The sequence below is a fragment of the Terrapene carolina genome, unplaced genomic scaffold (genome assembly GCF_002925995.2).
Source record: "Terrapene carolina triunguis isolate 2854851 unplaced genomic scaffold, T_m_triunguis-2.0 Scaffold190, whole genome shotgun sequence".
NCBI lineage: Eukaryota > Metazoa > Chordata > Testudines > Emydidae > Terrapene > Terrapene triunguis.
In genome coordinates, this window is record NW_020664541.1 from 23,949 (window position 1) to 39,742 (window position 15,794).

Consider the following 15,794-nt stretch of genomic DNA (forward strand, 5'->3'; position numbering starts at 1 on the left):
CCTGGAGATATTCAGCAAAAAGTGCAAACCCCCCTCCCCCCTACAGCAAGGTTTTGGTGGCAGAATTATCACATTTACAGAAGGTATGTATGGTGGCATCTTCCCCTATGGTAACAAGCTCTTTGATTGTGGTAAGGGATAGGGGAAAACGATGAAACTACAGATGATAAATTATTGAATACTTTACTCCTTGTTGCATGTTTCTGTAAATTCTTGGCCACTTAAGTATATACAAACATACATAAATCATGAATAGACAAATACTGCTTCATATTATAAAGTTTAACATATGAACAATATATGTTGCATCTTTAATTGAAAGCATCTGGGAAGATATGCAAAACAATATTCAATTCTCTGATCCATTATATGAAAATACATGCATTAGTGTTTGCAGGGTCACAGCTTATGAGTAGACTTAATTGGGTAATTAGTCCCATAGAACTGAATGGTACTACTCACCTAATTAAAGCATGTGTTTGCAGAATATGGGCCACTGTTTGCAGTGAAACATATTTCCAAAGAATTCTTTGGAAACTGCGAAGTGTCAGTGCACTAAATGTAAATATTTTTAATAATATATGCCAGTGTTGTGAAAGACTGTTTTGTGACCAGCCCGATTGAGCATCACAATATAACTGACTACATAATTTTCAGAATAAAAATTACTACTTAAGTATTTAAAATTAAATGAATAAAACCATTAGAATTGCACAAGTGATATTTTTCTGTTTCTACCATCCTTTGTCTCATTATGTGCTAAACACAATGAAAAACATTCAAATTAAAAAACAAAGTACTAGGAGAAATTTGAGGTGGCTAATCTATGCATCACTCACACATATTAAAAAGATCCATGGAAATGAACAGTTAAGACATTATCAAGCAACCTCTAAGCAGAAATCGAGAATATCGTGCATGCTCCTCACAGAACACAATCCCAATATCACAAGCATGGCTACAATCAGAAATTTGCAACAATGAGCCCCAGGAAATGTGAACTGCCACCTAGCTAATGGCAGAAAGACAGACTACATATGATCAGTAAGCAGAATTTGACACCCTCAGATACCTCTGTAACTAGGTCATAAAGCTATGTACATAGCTAGATCCTGCAATATAGGAGACTGGGAAGTACAAACTAGTCATTCTTAGAAGAGTTACAGAGAGGACTTGTCTAAGTTGTGTGGCAGTGCACTCTACAGGGGTGTGATTTCTAAAGTTCACTAACGTGTTGCACACTTATCAGACCATGTAGACCCTGCTGATGTATACCAGAAGTTCCTTGGTGCACTTTAACATAGTACTATTTGAAACAGAACTATGTTAAAGCATGATAGGGAACTTTTAGTGCATACCAGGAGGGACTACACGGACCAATTAATGTGCAAGCTAGTGCATTTTAGAAATCACGGCCCCATTGCCACACCACGTAGACAAGCCCAGAGCCTTTCTCCTTAGAGTCTTGATATGATTATTTTATGCTGAAAGTCTTTGAAATGATGAATCAGTGACTGAGCTCATGGAGATATAATGGCGATAGGTGCATTACAGATGCATGTAAATAATAACATGAAGCTCCAAAATGTGTAAGGTCTTCAAGGCTTTGTCTTAACTGCCTACACATGTTTTTCACAGCAAGACAAATGCACAACAGTTATCTCACTGTAATATCCTAGTGGAGACAAGCTTCCTGTACTTTCTTCTGAGTGAAAGGTAGGCAAAGTTAATAATATTACCACCCCCCACTGCATCATTGACCTTGCCTGGTTTACCTCTCAGTAAAACTACAGAGCCTTGTCTCCACTAGGATTTCACAGGATAGTTCATGTTAGTTATGCCATAGAAAAACAGGTGTGTTGTTTAGCAGTGAAGACGGAACCTCAGACTCTCTTAAAAGAGGAGGAACTGCTAACAAACCATAGTAGTGCATTCAGCCAGCTGTTGTGATACCTGTGTGCTGCTGCCATTTTTGAAAGATTAGAAATAGCCCCCACAGCACTGTATGGTTACTGCAAAGGCAGAAGGCCATGTGGGATGTTTCGTAGAGGACTCATGTTATAGAACATTGCACAAGGATCTGCATTGGATGCCTCTTGGTTATCAGGGAGGTGGGGAGTTCAGGGTGTGGTTTGGGACTTGTCTACCTGAATAATCACTTATCTCCCTGTTTTATACTGTTAAAGCTACAATCAGCTGAGGCAGTTGAGCTGTGAAGCCAACTTGGTATGGGGGCGGGAACTGCTGGCAAAGTGTTCTCCAGGAGGGCCCTTTGACTCTGGAAGTCGCTCCCACGACCACTGGTCTGAAGTAGCTTTGATCTATTGACCATCAGAACACTATGTGCTAGAGCTGTTGGGGAGAACTGGGGTCTAGGGTTTTGGATAGAGGGGAAATGTATTTTGAGGCCTGTTAATTTACTCTTGGTGTGAAAGAGTGCAGTTTTGCTGCTGGATGATTACTCTGTGGATTATGATTCTAAATACTTTTTGGAAGGTCTAGGCATGTGGCTAGGAGTCTGGTGTATTTAAATCTAAATATGTAAATAGAAAGCACATCAACAGAAGATACAGAGACATTTAAAATATGCAGTGAAACTACATGACAATTCAAGTAATGGGGCAGGTTAGACTCTAATAAATATGGAGCATATTAAGATTAACAAGAGCAACTCTGTTGGCTCTTGCCTCTCACCATCTCTCTGCTGTCCCCTATTTTAACTTATCCAGTGTCAAATATTTAGTATTCATGATCATCTGAAAGACAGAAAGGTCTATAATTGCTTGTGCTGGATGCAGACAGGGGACAGAATGGGCTGACGGATCCATCTTTATAATGCGTCCCATCACCTTGATATGCTTAGCCATGATTGTTAAATCCAAAGTGAGAATGACTATGCCAAGAGACATCAGGGTCACAAGAGAAACTCTGGCCCTCAGAACAGAATGGGCTCCAATTTCAGTCTGCAATATTTTATAGTGTTCCACATATTTGGCTTAAATTCCTTGCTGCAGAAACTGGGCATTTAAAGGGTCCCGAGGCAGGACATTTTTTGGGCTCCTAGGGTTCAGTGTAGACCTGGTACTCTGAGATCTTTCATAACCATACACTCTGAAATTTCACTCCCACTTCTTGGACAACTTCAAAAACATTTGCAAGGATAGTGCAATCTCTCAAAATGCCTGTTATTGTTCTTTGCCATTGGCTACAGACTCTCACTTGGGACCCACACCAAAAGCAACCACTTTCAGGGGACATCTAAATAAGACATGGATTAGAGGAGGAGGGCTAAAACCCTGTATGTGCACATTCCTCCAGGGTTAGTAGTGTGCTGCACAGCTCCATAGCACAGGGAGACAAGTAGCAGAGGCAGTTTCAAAATCCAGACAGCACTAGGCCAGGTTCTTAGTCTGGCAAGAGAGGAAGATGTCACTGCACCGGAGCCCACGTGTGGTCATTTTAATTAGTACATTGGTCTCAGGAGCCCTTGTAGAGCCTGCTTAAAATCTTCAAGACAAACTGCCACTTGCACAGCAACAGAGACAAAAGACTTGCAACACGTCGTAAAGCCGCTTAGTCTTGAACTGGAGGCCTGTAGAGCGGAGAGAATACAGCCACCCATGCCTGATGGCAGAGCTGGACCAGCCTGTAAAGGAAGGGTAGGGATGTGGGAGCAGCTGCAGAATAAAACAAAAGTATTTCATTAATGTTTCCTACCCTTCTCTTTATAAACTCAGACTTAGAAAGAGCTGATCCCCACTCGGGTTAAGGGAAGCCATCAGCTTTTCTTTCTCTTTATTCCTGCCCAGGTGAGAGCTCAGACTCTCACCTAGCAGAAGCTGCAGGGCATAGAGAAGAGGGTGCTGCTCTCATCCCCAATAAGCTATGCTTCACCCTCCAAAGGCTGATTGACAGAACAGCACTGAAGACTCAAAAGTCCCCTCTGCAGGGTGGTACTGAGCATGTGCCTCAGTAATGAAGATTCTTAGGACTAGCAGAGACACTGGAAACTCTCATTACAAAACGGGGGGGAGGGGAGGAGGAATCTATATCCACAGACTTTCTGAATGCTAATGAGTGCCTTTTAGGGTAGTTTTGGGTTAGCTTGTGGCTTAAGTGGATCAAGGTTGAGGTTAGAGCTAAATTACTTTTCTAAAGTTCACCAATCACAACCATTCTTACCACTCTGTACTTCCCACAGCCAACACCTTTGCAGCATCTTTCTCTGACAGAGGCAGAGTCTGGCACGGGATAGCTGCGAACTGCCCATAGCCTGTGCTTCAGAACAATTTCCGACAGTACCTTTCGTTAGGAAAGCTGCAGATGCAGTAGCTATAAGTTTATTTACAGCCAGCTGTCCTACACATCTCCTTTCAGTGACCTTTTAGTGGAAAAAGCTGGAAATATAATAGCTGTGAGCTCCCGCACACCCACCACTCTTGCACCATATCTCACAGTAACTCCTAAGGGGAGAGGCTTGAATAAATGTTCCTCTTCCAAGCCCAACGCTCGCAATTCCCAGTTTCTTGTTCATAACCATAAGACAGATAACAAAACATTCTGAAGCCTTAATCACATACCCGGGTCTAGTCTCACCACAACAAGGCATACTATGAGAGCAGCCAAGAGCGTCTTTTTGTAAGGGCTGGAACAGAAGTGGCTTGACATGGATCCCAGTGCTCTACGCAGCACTGTTAATATGGTCAATAACTTTCGGGACACAGAGCCTGGAATACAAGTACAAGAGGTGGTTAAAGGAAGGGGCAAGGAAAATAAGACTGCACAGAAGAGCTGCTGGGTTCCAAAAGCTATCTCAATGGAGCATGTGATTGGGTGTCTGCCCCACACTGGACTAGGAAGGGTTAACCTCAGCAGCGAGCAGTGGAGGTGAGTCCTCCGAGTGGTCCCGTGAGTGCAGCCAATCAGGGAGGAGTTGCAGGGAACAACCAATCAGGGCCAAGCAAGCTCACATAAAAGGAGCTGCAGGGTAGAGCAGAGTAAGTTGCTGCTGGGAGCTCAAGGAGTGAGGACTGTGTCTCTAGTAGGCTGAAAGACCTGCGGCACCTTGAACAGAGCAACAACTCACAGAGATGGGGGAGCAAGATAGAGCTCCTGATTGGCTGCTGGGGCTGGGTAGTTGCATGTCCTGAGGTTAGGGCGAAGAAGATGCTGGGGTCACGGGGAAGTAGCCAGGGAAACTTAGCAGCATTGGGAGAAATTAAAGAGTCACAGCAAGAGGCTGCTATCTGTAAACTCCCTGGGTTGGGACCAGGAGTAGTGGATGGACTGAGACACTAACCCCTAGAAGGGGGGAGGGGGGGAGAACATGGATGGGGACACAGCTGGAGGGTCAAGTCACGAAGAGGGTGCTGTGGTTCCTGAGGCTGCAAGAGGGGCCACTGGCAGATGCGGAGACAGAGTGATGATGTGCAAGCCATGGATGGGGGTGGTGGCCTCCAGCTAATCTCCAGAGTGGCCGGGAGGAGGTGCCAGCCCGCTGGTGAGTGATGCACCCCATGACAGGGCAGCTATTAGAAGAGGAACACTTTGTTCATCCCTGGGCTCCTCAAGCGCTCCTGGCCTGTCTGTTATTAGCAAGGATGTAACATCACATTGGCTCCTGCAATCCACATGACTTCCTAGATGGGCCACTATTAACAGAGGTGTGTTGCTTTCTTTTCCTGCTTTCCTTCTAAAAGCTTTATGGTAGTTGTTACTGAGGAGGAAGCTTTGTGGGAAGCTTGTACCCAAAGGACTTTATACAATTATCAATACTGATGTCCCATAAGGGAGGGATGCCCTCTCCAGGTGCTGGAGCCCCCTGGAGACAAGAATACCTGGATTAATTGGGAATTCTTAGGTCTAATAGGTACTTAAGTTCCACCCATAGATTCTACTACATGGGCTCAAAAAATGAGAATACAATAAGAAAATTATTCATGGGAAGATGGTAGAAAGTTCACACTGGCAACTACATAAGCCCTTAGAGGAAATGTCATCTGTCTTAAGTTTTAATTGCATGTTTTTACATATTTCTTCTGTAGTACACCTCTACCCTGATATAATGTGACCCGATACAACATGAATTCGGATATAACGCAGTAAAGCAGCGCTCCGGGGGGGGGGTCGGAGCTGCACGCTCCAGCGGATCAAAGCAAGGTCAATATAACGCGGTTTCACCTGTAACACGGTAAGATTTTTTGGCTCCCGAGGACAGCGTTATATCGGGGTAGAGGTGTATATTTTAAAAACTAGAAAATTGCCTTAGTCTTTGCCAATGTGAAAGATAAACTTCGCCCTTGCAATTCTTATCAAGCAAGAGCATTTGTTTATGCACATGCCATGTTAGAGGTCAGAAGGAACATCCCCTGGCAATATTGTTAGTTAACAGTTAATACCCACTAAGCCAGCAGACTAAGGCCATGTCTACGCTATGGAAACTAGCATAACATAGATATGGCGCTATAGCTATGCTGGCATAACCCTGTAGTGTAGATGCAGTCTACAGTGACAGATGAGGTCTGTCTATCACTCTAGGAAATCCACCTCCCTGAGCAACTGTTGTTAGGTCAATGGAAGCATTCTGCCGTCAACCTAGCTGTGTCTACACTGGGGGTTAGGTTGGCATAGTCAGGGTGCACAGGGGTGTGGCTTTTTTTTACACCCCTGAGCACTGTAGCTAGGTCAGCCTACATTTTAAGTGTAGACCAGGCCTAATAGTATGTTGGGTAGCTGCTCCTGTTGCTGCAGCAGAAATGGGTACAAACTAGTGCCAGCTGTGATGGAATTTTGAGACCTAGAAATTTGATGAAACTGAAACCACTTCCATAAGACTTTCAGTCACTACCAACCTTGGATAGGTTAAGAAAGGGGAACTGGCTGTACAGTCATCCAACTGGGCCTAATAAAAAAGAGAGAGGTAAAACTGGTAGTGGATACAGAGCTCTTCCTTCTAAAGCACCAGTTTGAATCTAGCCCTAGTTGGTACTGTGACCTTTTTTAAGTAAGAATCTTTAAGCTGTGGATAGCTTTGGATCTGGAAGCAAGCCAGAAAGCATCTGTAGTAATGCAATTTTCTAACTAATAAGGTAGAAGCCACTGCAACCTGGGCTGCCTATGAAACGAGTACAAAAGGGGGGGTTGTGGAAGCAGAGAAAGAACTGACAGGAAGGGGATGCAATGCATGACAGTTTGTTAGCAAGAGTCAGGCTAACTGTAACCCTAATAACGCGAGATTTGTAGAAGCGAGGAATGTGTGAGGCGAGTGGGAAAGAACTGTGTGAAGTTGTTGCGACCTTGTGTAGATAATATGGAATGTAGACTAAGAGTCTACATTAGTGAGCAAAACAAGATATCAGAATGACCTATGTATAAACAAAATGCAGCTGTTGCTCATTATTGTCTGTAACAAAAGGTATAAATGCTTGCTGTAATTGTTTACCTGTTGAGAGACCTGCTTAGCTCTCTCCCTCTATGCAATTGATAGAGAGAAAGAAAATAAAGTATCTGACTTGCTGTACCCAAACAAAAAGTGAGAATTCTGTTATTCTCCGACAGTACTGAGAACTGAACAATCAACCCATGTAATGGCAGCTTGATGTGTGGAAATAAGTGGGTAGCTTTCAGATCAGTTCATAGTGGACAAGTATCCAAATCCCACCAAAAAAACACCACTGCAATTGGCATCCAGCAGAGAGGTCAAACACTAAACAGACATGGGGAGCTTGGAATACTGTGGATTTCCAAGCACAGTTTGAGGTCTTTATTTTAATTTAAAAGCCCTTAAGTAGTTTGGGTTTGTTGAGGTACCACCTCTTCCCCTCCTAAAATGATGCCACTGTTGTGAGGGCTGCAGAACTGCAACTCCCTCACTGTAGATGGGAGAAGGCTACTCACAGGACAGTTTTCTGTGAAGGGCTTTTAGATTTGAAACTCGCTTCTCCTCTCAACCTGCCGGATTTGCTGGCCTTCTGGACATGCTGCAAAGTCCATCTTTTCTCCTGAACATTTGGGAAGGAGCCTAGCTGAGGGATCTGGGGTACAAGAAAGGGGGCTGAGATGAATGATTATTTATTAGCAGACAGTGGTTATGTGAGGGGGAGGGGCAATCTGTAGATTGTATGTGTTGAGCTGCATTTCGACATTGTGAGTTTTAACTCTAGTGAAAGCACCAAGAGCAAGTAGGTAAAACACTTAACATAAGTCTAAATACAAATAAAGAGTGATTTGGCCCAAGTTCAATGGCTCCCTCTTCTACACCTCGGAAGAGGAAAGCAGGATTGTGAGGTTTAGAGAGAGCGCCTACCTAACAGCTTATCCCTCGCTGTGGCTGGTTGCTCTTCAGGGGCTGACTGTGTCTCTTCCTGTTGCACCCACTGACACTTCCTCTCGTTAATGGTCCTCAGGGCCTCAAGTTGTTGCTCTTTGTTGAAAGCGTCACAGCCCTGTACCAGCTCCTCTGCCTCCACAAATTGTCCAAGGGGAAGCAACACATGCAACAGATGCAACTCCATCAAGGTACCATACGAAGGCAGGTTCTGATTGGTTAGATCTCTCAGCCAATAACTGTCAACTTCCAACATCACATGGGGCTCCTTCACTGTGCTGTACAAAAGGATGCTAGAATGCAAGAAAAAATGAATGTTACACTACAATCTATTTGCAAAGTTGAGATCACTTACAGTTACCAACTTCAGTCATCTATGACTGGAACTGGACATAGATCTCTCCGTGACAATCTGCACTCCACGCAGAGCGGGAGGGAGTCCCTAGAAAGCAATATGACGCAACCCCTCAGCACGTGCCTACATTGCAGCAGGGAGGTGTGATTCCCAGCGTGATTCTCAGGCTGAGCTACTGCACTAAGAACAGCAGTGTAGCTGCTACAGCACTGGTGGCAGCTTGGCCTAGCCACCCGAGCTTGGACCCAAGGGGGGTGGGGCTGGGATTCGGATGCCTAGCCCAAGCTATCACCAGCGCCACAATCTCCATACTGCTATTTTTAGTGCACTAGCTTGAGCTGAGCTAAGGCGAGTCTATCTACTACAATGGGAATGACACCTCCCAAGTGCAGTGTAGACACCCGCAGAGGCCAAGCTTCCTTCCTCCCCCAGCAACGTTCCCAGCCTTTCATCACCTGATGCAGGGAGCAAAGGGAGCAGCAGTCACTGTTAAGATGTAAGAGATATTATCATCTTAAACACATGCTCTTCACTGGTGGTGACATAGGACCTTCTCCCTGCACTTACTGAGGGCATCACAGGGTCTGAGTCTTTGCTAAGGCCACAAAATTCATGACGTAACAAGACACATCAGGCAGTACGTTACTGGGCAGTTCTCGGACCCTTTGGGTTTTGACATGAGGGGTCATGAGGCTGGCAAATACACAGATTTGACTAATGGGTGAAATGCAGTAATCAGAGAATCAAACGTCCCGAGACCCATTACACTCAATTTAAGGCTCTCAAGCTGCATGTGGCTTTTCATAGCTCTGAATAATACTCTCCGCTCAGGCTTGGTTAATCACGATCCTCAGCACCCAACCCCCTTTCCACAGCTGCCAAGCCCTCCTCAACCTCCTCCATAACAAGTATCAAATCCATTTTCCCCTCCTTCCTAGAGAGGCCAAACCCTTCCACAACTCCATGCTCTCAGTAATAAGACTCCTGCACACCTTCTTCTAAGACGCCTGTACTTCCAAGGGAGACTAGATTTGCTCCAGCAATCACTTGGAATGGTACTTGCCTGCCTTTGTAAAGTGCTTTGAGATTCATAGGTGGAAAGCCCTGTAAATACGTCCTTAATACTTTTATATATTCAACTTCTTGCAGCACTCTTTTTCTCTTCCTGCTAAAAATTGAATTTAAAAACACACTTCTGATAAAGAGAAGATTCTGGATTTTTTCATAGGTATTTACTATAATCTCATTCCATTAATTGATGAAGTGGTTCTTTGGCTATTTATAGGTCAGGTGCCACTGCATCTTTCATCACAAGGATTCCTATGAGAACATAAGAATGGCCATACTGGGTCAGACCAAAGGTCCATCTAGCCCAGTATCCTGTCTTCCGACAGTGGCCAATGCCAGATGCTTCAGAAGGACTGAACAGAACAGGTAGTCATCAAGTGATCCATCCCCTGTCGTCCACTACCAGCTTCTAGCAAACAGAGGCTGGGGACGCTCAGAGCATGGTGTTGCATCCCTGCCCATCCTGACTAATAGCTATTAATGGACCTATTCTCCATGAACTTGAGTTCTTTTTTTTTTTTTTTTTTTTAAACCCTTTTTTTGTTTTTGTTTTCGCAACATCCCCTAGCAAGGAGTTCCACAGGTTGACTGTGCACTGTGTGAAGAAGTATTTCCTTTTGTTTGTTTAAAACCTGTTGCCTATTAATTTCATTGGGTGACCCCCTACTTCTTGTGTTATGTGAAGGAGTAAATAACCCTTCCTAATTCACTTTCTCCACACCAGTCAAGATTTTATAGACCTCTATCATGTTCCCCCTCAGTCGTCTCTTTTCCAAGCTGAAAAGTCCCAGTCTATTTAATCTCTCCTCATACGAAAGCTGTTCCATATCCCTAATCACTTTTGTTACCCTTCTCTGTACCTTTTCCAATTCCAATGTGTCTGTTTTGTGATGGGGTGACCAGATCTGCATGCAATATTCAAGAAGTGGATGTACCACGGATTTATATAAAGGCAATATGATATTTTCTGTCTTATTATCTATCCCTTTCCTAATGGTTCCTAACATTCTGTTAGCTTCAGTCAGGAGACAGTCACAGTAGTCTAGCCCTGCTAGTGAAGAAGAGGAGGGAACAACATGTCTTTCACTGCAGTAGAGCACTAGGGAGATGCTGCACTGTTTGAGGCAACGTATTCTAGTGGCGATGTTAAACCAATGCCTGACTACAGGTGCTAGATGAAGATCACATAACACCTGGGATGTGTGATCTTGGTGTCAGGGCAACATCCCTTCTCACACTAACAGGTTCCAGTGTCTCTAGCTGTGGAAGAGGCAAAGCTGCGGAAGAGGCAAAATAACCTCTAACCTATCACTGTGGCATTCCTTGAAAATGAAAGATGCTGCAGAAAACCAAGTTCAGCTCTGTTCTTTCATTCTGAAAAGGTTCCCTCTGAACAGCTGTGCCTGGCCCCCCTCTTGTGCAGGGGGAGATGACAAGAAAGAAGGAGGGACATGGAGGAAAAAGCCCAACTAGAACCCCATACAGCACGCTACACATATAGGTTGTGGAACCTGGGTATTTTAGGCAGAACATATCCGGAAAGTACAGATAATTACTCACCACAGTTCCAGAATTTTTGGAGGCAGACGTTCAGGGACCTGGTAATACTGTAGGACCCAAGACAGAACTTCTCTCCACCGGTTCATCTCTGCCAGGGCCTGGATCCCCACAATGCACAGGGAGCACTTCACTTCTGCAGAGCTGTCCAATGGACAAGACAGGCCAAATGAGCACTTGTGAGAAATGCTGTTTCAAAGTCCTTCCCTGCCTGACACATCTGATGTTGAGGGCTTTCTAATTCCTCCTCAGTAGCTTTTCCCCAAAAGCACAGACAACGTTCAGCCTTTTTTGCAGGACATGTTTGTTACACATCTCCAGCAGTAGTCCCACATCTCTCAATTATGCACAGACCCCTTTTCATACTAATCAGGAGTTGTCTATATTCACAGATATTAAAGCAGCCAAACCAAGACAAATGTACCTGTAAATTAGTTTAGGCTTTTAACAATCTAGCCTCTAGTAATGGTTTGGTGACTAGAAATCATGACAAGGACTATTGGCATCATTATTATTTTAGGACTGACAATGTGTTGAAATTGTGATTGTAAGAGATTCCAAACCTAGATAAAAATTCAAGAAAACTGGGTTCAGTTCCTCGCCCTGCTTGTGCGACACAGAGTCAGTGATTCAACCATTCTCTCTGCCTCAGGCCTGGTCAACACTAGGAAATTAGGTTGGTATAACTAAGTCAGTCAGGGGTGTGAAAAATCCACACCTCTGAGTGATGCAGTGAAACCAACCTAACCCCCAGTGTAGAAAGTGATCGGTTGACGGAAGAATTCTCCCATAGACATAGCTACTGCCTCTTGAGGAGGTGGATTACCATTGGCGTAGGCTTCACTGAAATGCTACAGCGATGCAGCTATGCTTCTGTGGCATTTTAAGTGTAGACAAGCCCTTAGTTCCCCACCTATAAAATGAGGATTCTACTTCTTCCCTCACGCCCTTTGTTGGTCTTGTCTAGTTAGACCGTCCGCTCTTTGACATAGGCTGTGTGTTTGTGCAGCACCTAGCACAATGGGGCCTTCATCGCCAGTGGGGTCTCTCGGTGCAACTGTAATATATCAAGTAAAATATCAACCTAAACCACTCCTTTCCCATCTGGGGGGATTTTTTTTAATAGTGTCCCTCCCTGGCTCTTCGGCCAGGTAACAAGTATAGGCTCTATCCTTGTTGTGACTAATCCTAACATAATTCCAATGCTATCTTACACACGTTCTTCCAGGGAATTCTCATCTTCATGCCCCACCCCACTTTTAAATATGTTTGTGGGTCGTCTAGTATCTAGTAGTACCATAAGAACCTCTGGACTATATTCTCATGGGGCATAATAAGCTCAGTAAACTACATCATTCTGATGGCTTTTGAACTCATCATAACTAACAAGCAAAGCAGAGCTAGACCAGATCTGTTGATTGGCAGGGCTCCCAGAGAAATGAGAGTTACAGGCCTGAATACATTGGAGGAGCTGTGCGTAAGTCCCTTAAGAGTTCATCTGTTCCAGCTGTTCATTTCCTCCACCACAAATCATAAACCTGTATTAGGTACACAGCTTTGGAAATGAAGAGGAGCAGGAGGAGTACTTTTGTCTTCAGATGGGGGGGGGGGGAAATGAGCAACAAGACTAGAAGACCTAAGGCACTCAGATTCTGTTTCTATGCATCTCCCTAGTAATAGACAAAGGAACAAAACTATCCCTAAATACAGTGATTTATAAAGGGCTAACAAATTATAGATATTCTAAGCATGTTACAGAGATAAATAGTAAGAGAAATTCCTAGATTCCAAGGACAGAAGGGACTATTGTGATCATCTAGTCTGACCTCCAGTACAACACAGGCCATAAAACTTCTCCAAAATAATTCCCAGAGCATATCTTTTAGCAAAATATCCAATCTTAATTTTAAAATAGTCAGTGATAAAGAATCCACCATGACCCTGGGTAAATTGTTCCAATGGTTAATTACTCTCACACTTAAAACGATATGCCTTATTTCCAGTCTGAATTTGTCTAGCTTCAACTTCCAGCCATTGGATCATATTATACCTTTCTCCGCTACACTGAAGCATCCATTATTAAATATTCTCCATGCAGGTACTTATAGACTGTAATTAAGTCACCCCTTAACCTTCTCTTTGTTAAGCTAAATAGATTCAGCTCTTTTAATCATTACTGTGGCTCTTTTCTGAACCTTCTCCAATTTATCAACATCCATCTTGAATTGTGGACACCATAACTGGACACAGTAGTGCAGCAGCAGTCCCACCAATGCCAAATACAGAGATAAAATAGTCTCCCTAGCCCTACTTGAGATTCCCCTGCTTATGCATCCAAGGATTACATTGGCCCTTTTGGCCACAGCATCACGCAGGGAGCTCATGTTCAGCTGATTATCCATCATGAACCACAAATTATTTTCAGTCACTGATTCCCAGGAGAGAGTCCCCCATCATGCAAGTATGGCCTACATTCTTTGTTCCTAGATGTATTTAGCCATATTAAAATGCAAACAGAGTTATAAGCATGTCAGTAAGTGTTATAGATGGCTATAAGTCATGTATTGACTTGCACTCTAAAACAATACATTAACCATTTACTAAAACATGCACTAATCATTCATTAATCCTTTATAAATAGAACCTTAATATAAAGCGTGATCAATAGTCCCACGCTTCATTTTTCTGAGTTCTTATACATTCTTAGAACTATTATTATCAAAATGCCTTGATTCTCAAGGATCTCCAAGTACTTCATCTACAGGAATCATTTCCCTTACCTATGACATACAGTTACTGCTGGGTGAAACAAATCAGCTATTTGTATAGAGAACAGCAACATTAGATCCCACTTCAGTGTTGAAAGCAAGAAATAATGTATTATTTCCAACTGAAACAGCATGGAGGAGTTAAAAACTAATTAGACAAATCAGAATTTGGCCAAGACACCAATATTAACACTCTCACTACTGTAAAAAATGCTGCTATGAAATTTTTAACTACCAAAGATGATCAAGGATCTCTCCTTTATGTGTCATACAAAAGATAACAGCACTGACTGACCAGTAACACTTGCAACCAGGGCTTTGGAGCGGAGCCCGGAGCTGGAGCGCGGAGCAGCTCTGGAGCAGTGGGAGCTGCAGGTTTTTGCCTGGAGCTGGAGCGGAGCCGGAGCACAGCTCCAAAGCCCTGCTTGCAACTCTACCCAAGTAGAAGGTTGAGGGGGGAAAAGGGGCAAAAAAAATCCAAAACCAGAACCCCAGAACCCACAGTAGCAGAACTGTTTCTAAGCAAAATATTTCAAAGGGATTGATTAAAAATATTCAGTGTCGATACATCCCTCTACGAGTTCACAATGGAGTCCCCGAAGGCAGGACTGAACAGATGTTACACTGATACATTAGCTCTTAGCTGAGTCCTGTCAAACATCTCAGGCCTACTGTAGTCCAGTGTGGTCACAAACAAAAGCCAAGACTTTTCTGTCCAGGAGTCACCTGGAACAGATTTCGTCTGCACTTGGATCTGAGCAGATGTCGCAGGGAACCGGCTGCACAGTCCCGGCCTGCGTTTGCCCTGAATAACTAAGCAGCGGGAACCTCCTTTGGTCCATGCCCGGGGTGACTGGGAACTCGCCCCCCTCCTCCCCCCCCCGTACCTTTCACAGTCAGGGTCCGAGGCCAGGCTTTCGCAGCCCCGCTCACACCTGTCCAGAGCAGCAGCAAAGTCCAGGTGCACCACCAGCAAATCCGCAGCCTCCTCCAGCAAAGAGGTCGCTGGGGCTGGCACGGGAGACAAGGACAGAGGCTCGCTGCTCCTGAGGAAACCTGCCGGCCCGCTGAGCCCAGCTGAGGACACAGGCAAGTCGTTCTTCATGGTGCCCGGGGAGTGGCGGCTGTTAGCTTCTGGGCTTGGCTACGTGCCTTTGAATCCTGTCCCCGATCTCCTTCGGAGCCATCGCTTGCTGCTGTGACCCAGCTGCTCCCGGAGCGCCCCCCTGTGCACGTCCGGGCTGGATCCTCCCACACGCGGGTTCAAGCTCCAGCATGCACCGCCAGCTCGGTGCACTCAGGCTCTCGGCCCCCGCGTAGCGTGCGCTGTAAAATCGCGCAGCGGCAACGGGCGGCTCTGCGCGATTTTACAGCGCACGCTGCGCGGGGCCCGAGAGCCTGCATGCACCGAGCTGGCGCTCTGCGGCTGCGATCGGTGCTGGGTCCTGGCTTGCGGCTTATGCCCGCTGGGTCCAGGCGCAGCGTGCAAAGCCAGCCGTCACAGCCCGGACCCCCAGATCAGGGGGAGCCCATGTTTGCTGCGTTTCCGAAAAGCTTGGGGCATGGCAATCTTCCCCGCCTACGCGCTCGCCTCGCTGCGCTCCAACCCTGTGCAGAGGATTATGGGAATTGTAGTTTCTTTGGGTCACGGTTCTGCTATTGGAGGAGGAAATCAAGCAGAATGCCGTCTGCTCTAAGATTTAAAACTGAGCCGAGAGGA

The 15,794-nt window shown here is 44.9% G+C and overlaps 1 protein-coding gene across 3 annotated transcripts; it reads right to left on the minus strand.

Annotated features, from left to right (window-relative positions):
* Window positions 1–1,320: 1,320 nt before the first annotated feature.
* On the minus strand, window positions 1,321–15,395 carry PEX26 (peroxisomal biogenesis factor 26). Of its 3 annotated transcripts, none has more exons than XM_024210472.3 (5): window positions 14,962–15,395; window positions 11,310–11,450; window positions 8,306–8,619; window positions 4,581–4,727; window positions 1,321–3,677 (listed from the first exon to the last, which is right to left on the minus strand). In XM_024210472.3, the coding sequence occupies exons 1-5, from the start codon at window positions 15,177–15,179 to the stop codon at window positions 3,574–3,576; spliced, it is 924 nt and encodes a 307-aa protein (XP_024066240.1). In that variant the 5' UTR covers window positions 15,180–15,395; the 3' UTR covers window positions 1,321–3,573. The 3 variants fall into 3 exon arrangements, with proteins under 3 accessions (XP_024066240.1, XP_024066242.1, XP_024066241.1); XM_024210473.2 differs by lacking the exon at window positions 1,321–3,677 and adding an exon at window positions 7,897–8,033 and having other exon boundaries at window positions 4,640–4,727; XM_024210474.3 differs by lacking the exon at window positions 4,581–4,727.
* Window positions 15,396–15,794: the final 399 nt, after the last annotated feature.

Coding starts and splice junctions, on each gene's coding strand:
- PEX26 (XM_024210472.3), bottom strand. CDS start 15,179: ATGAAGAACGACTTGCCTGTGTCCTCAGCTGGGCTCAGCGGGCCGGCA. Junction 11,451..14,961: donor TCGGACCCTGACTGTGAAAG/GTACGGGGGGGG, acceptor TCCATTGGACAG/CTCTGCAGAAGTGAAGTGCT. Junction 4,728..8,305: donor AGCGAGGGATAAGCTGTTAG/GTAGGCGCTCTC, acceptor CTTGTATTCCAG/GCTCTGTGTCCCGAAAGTTA.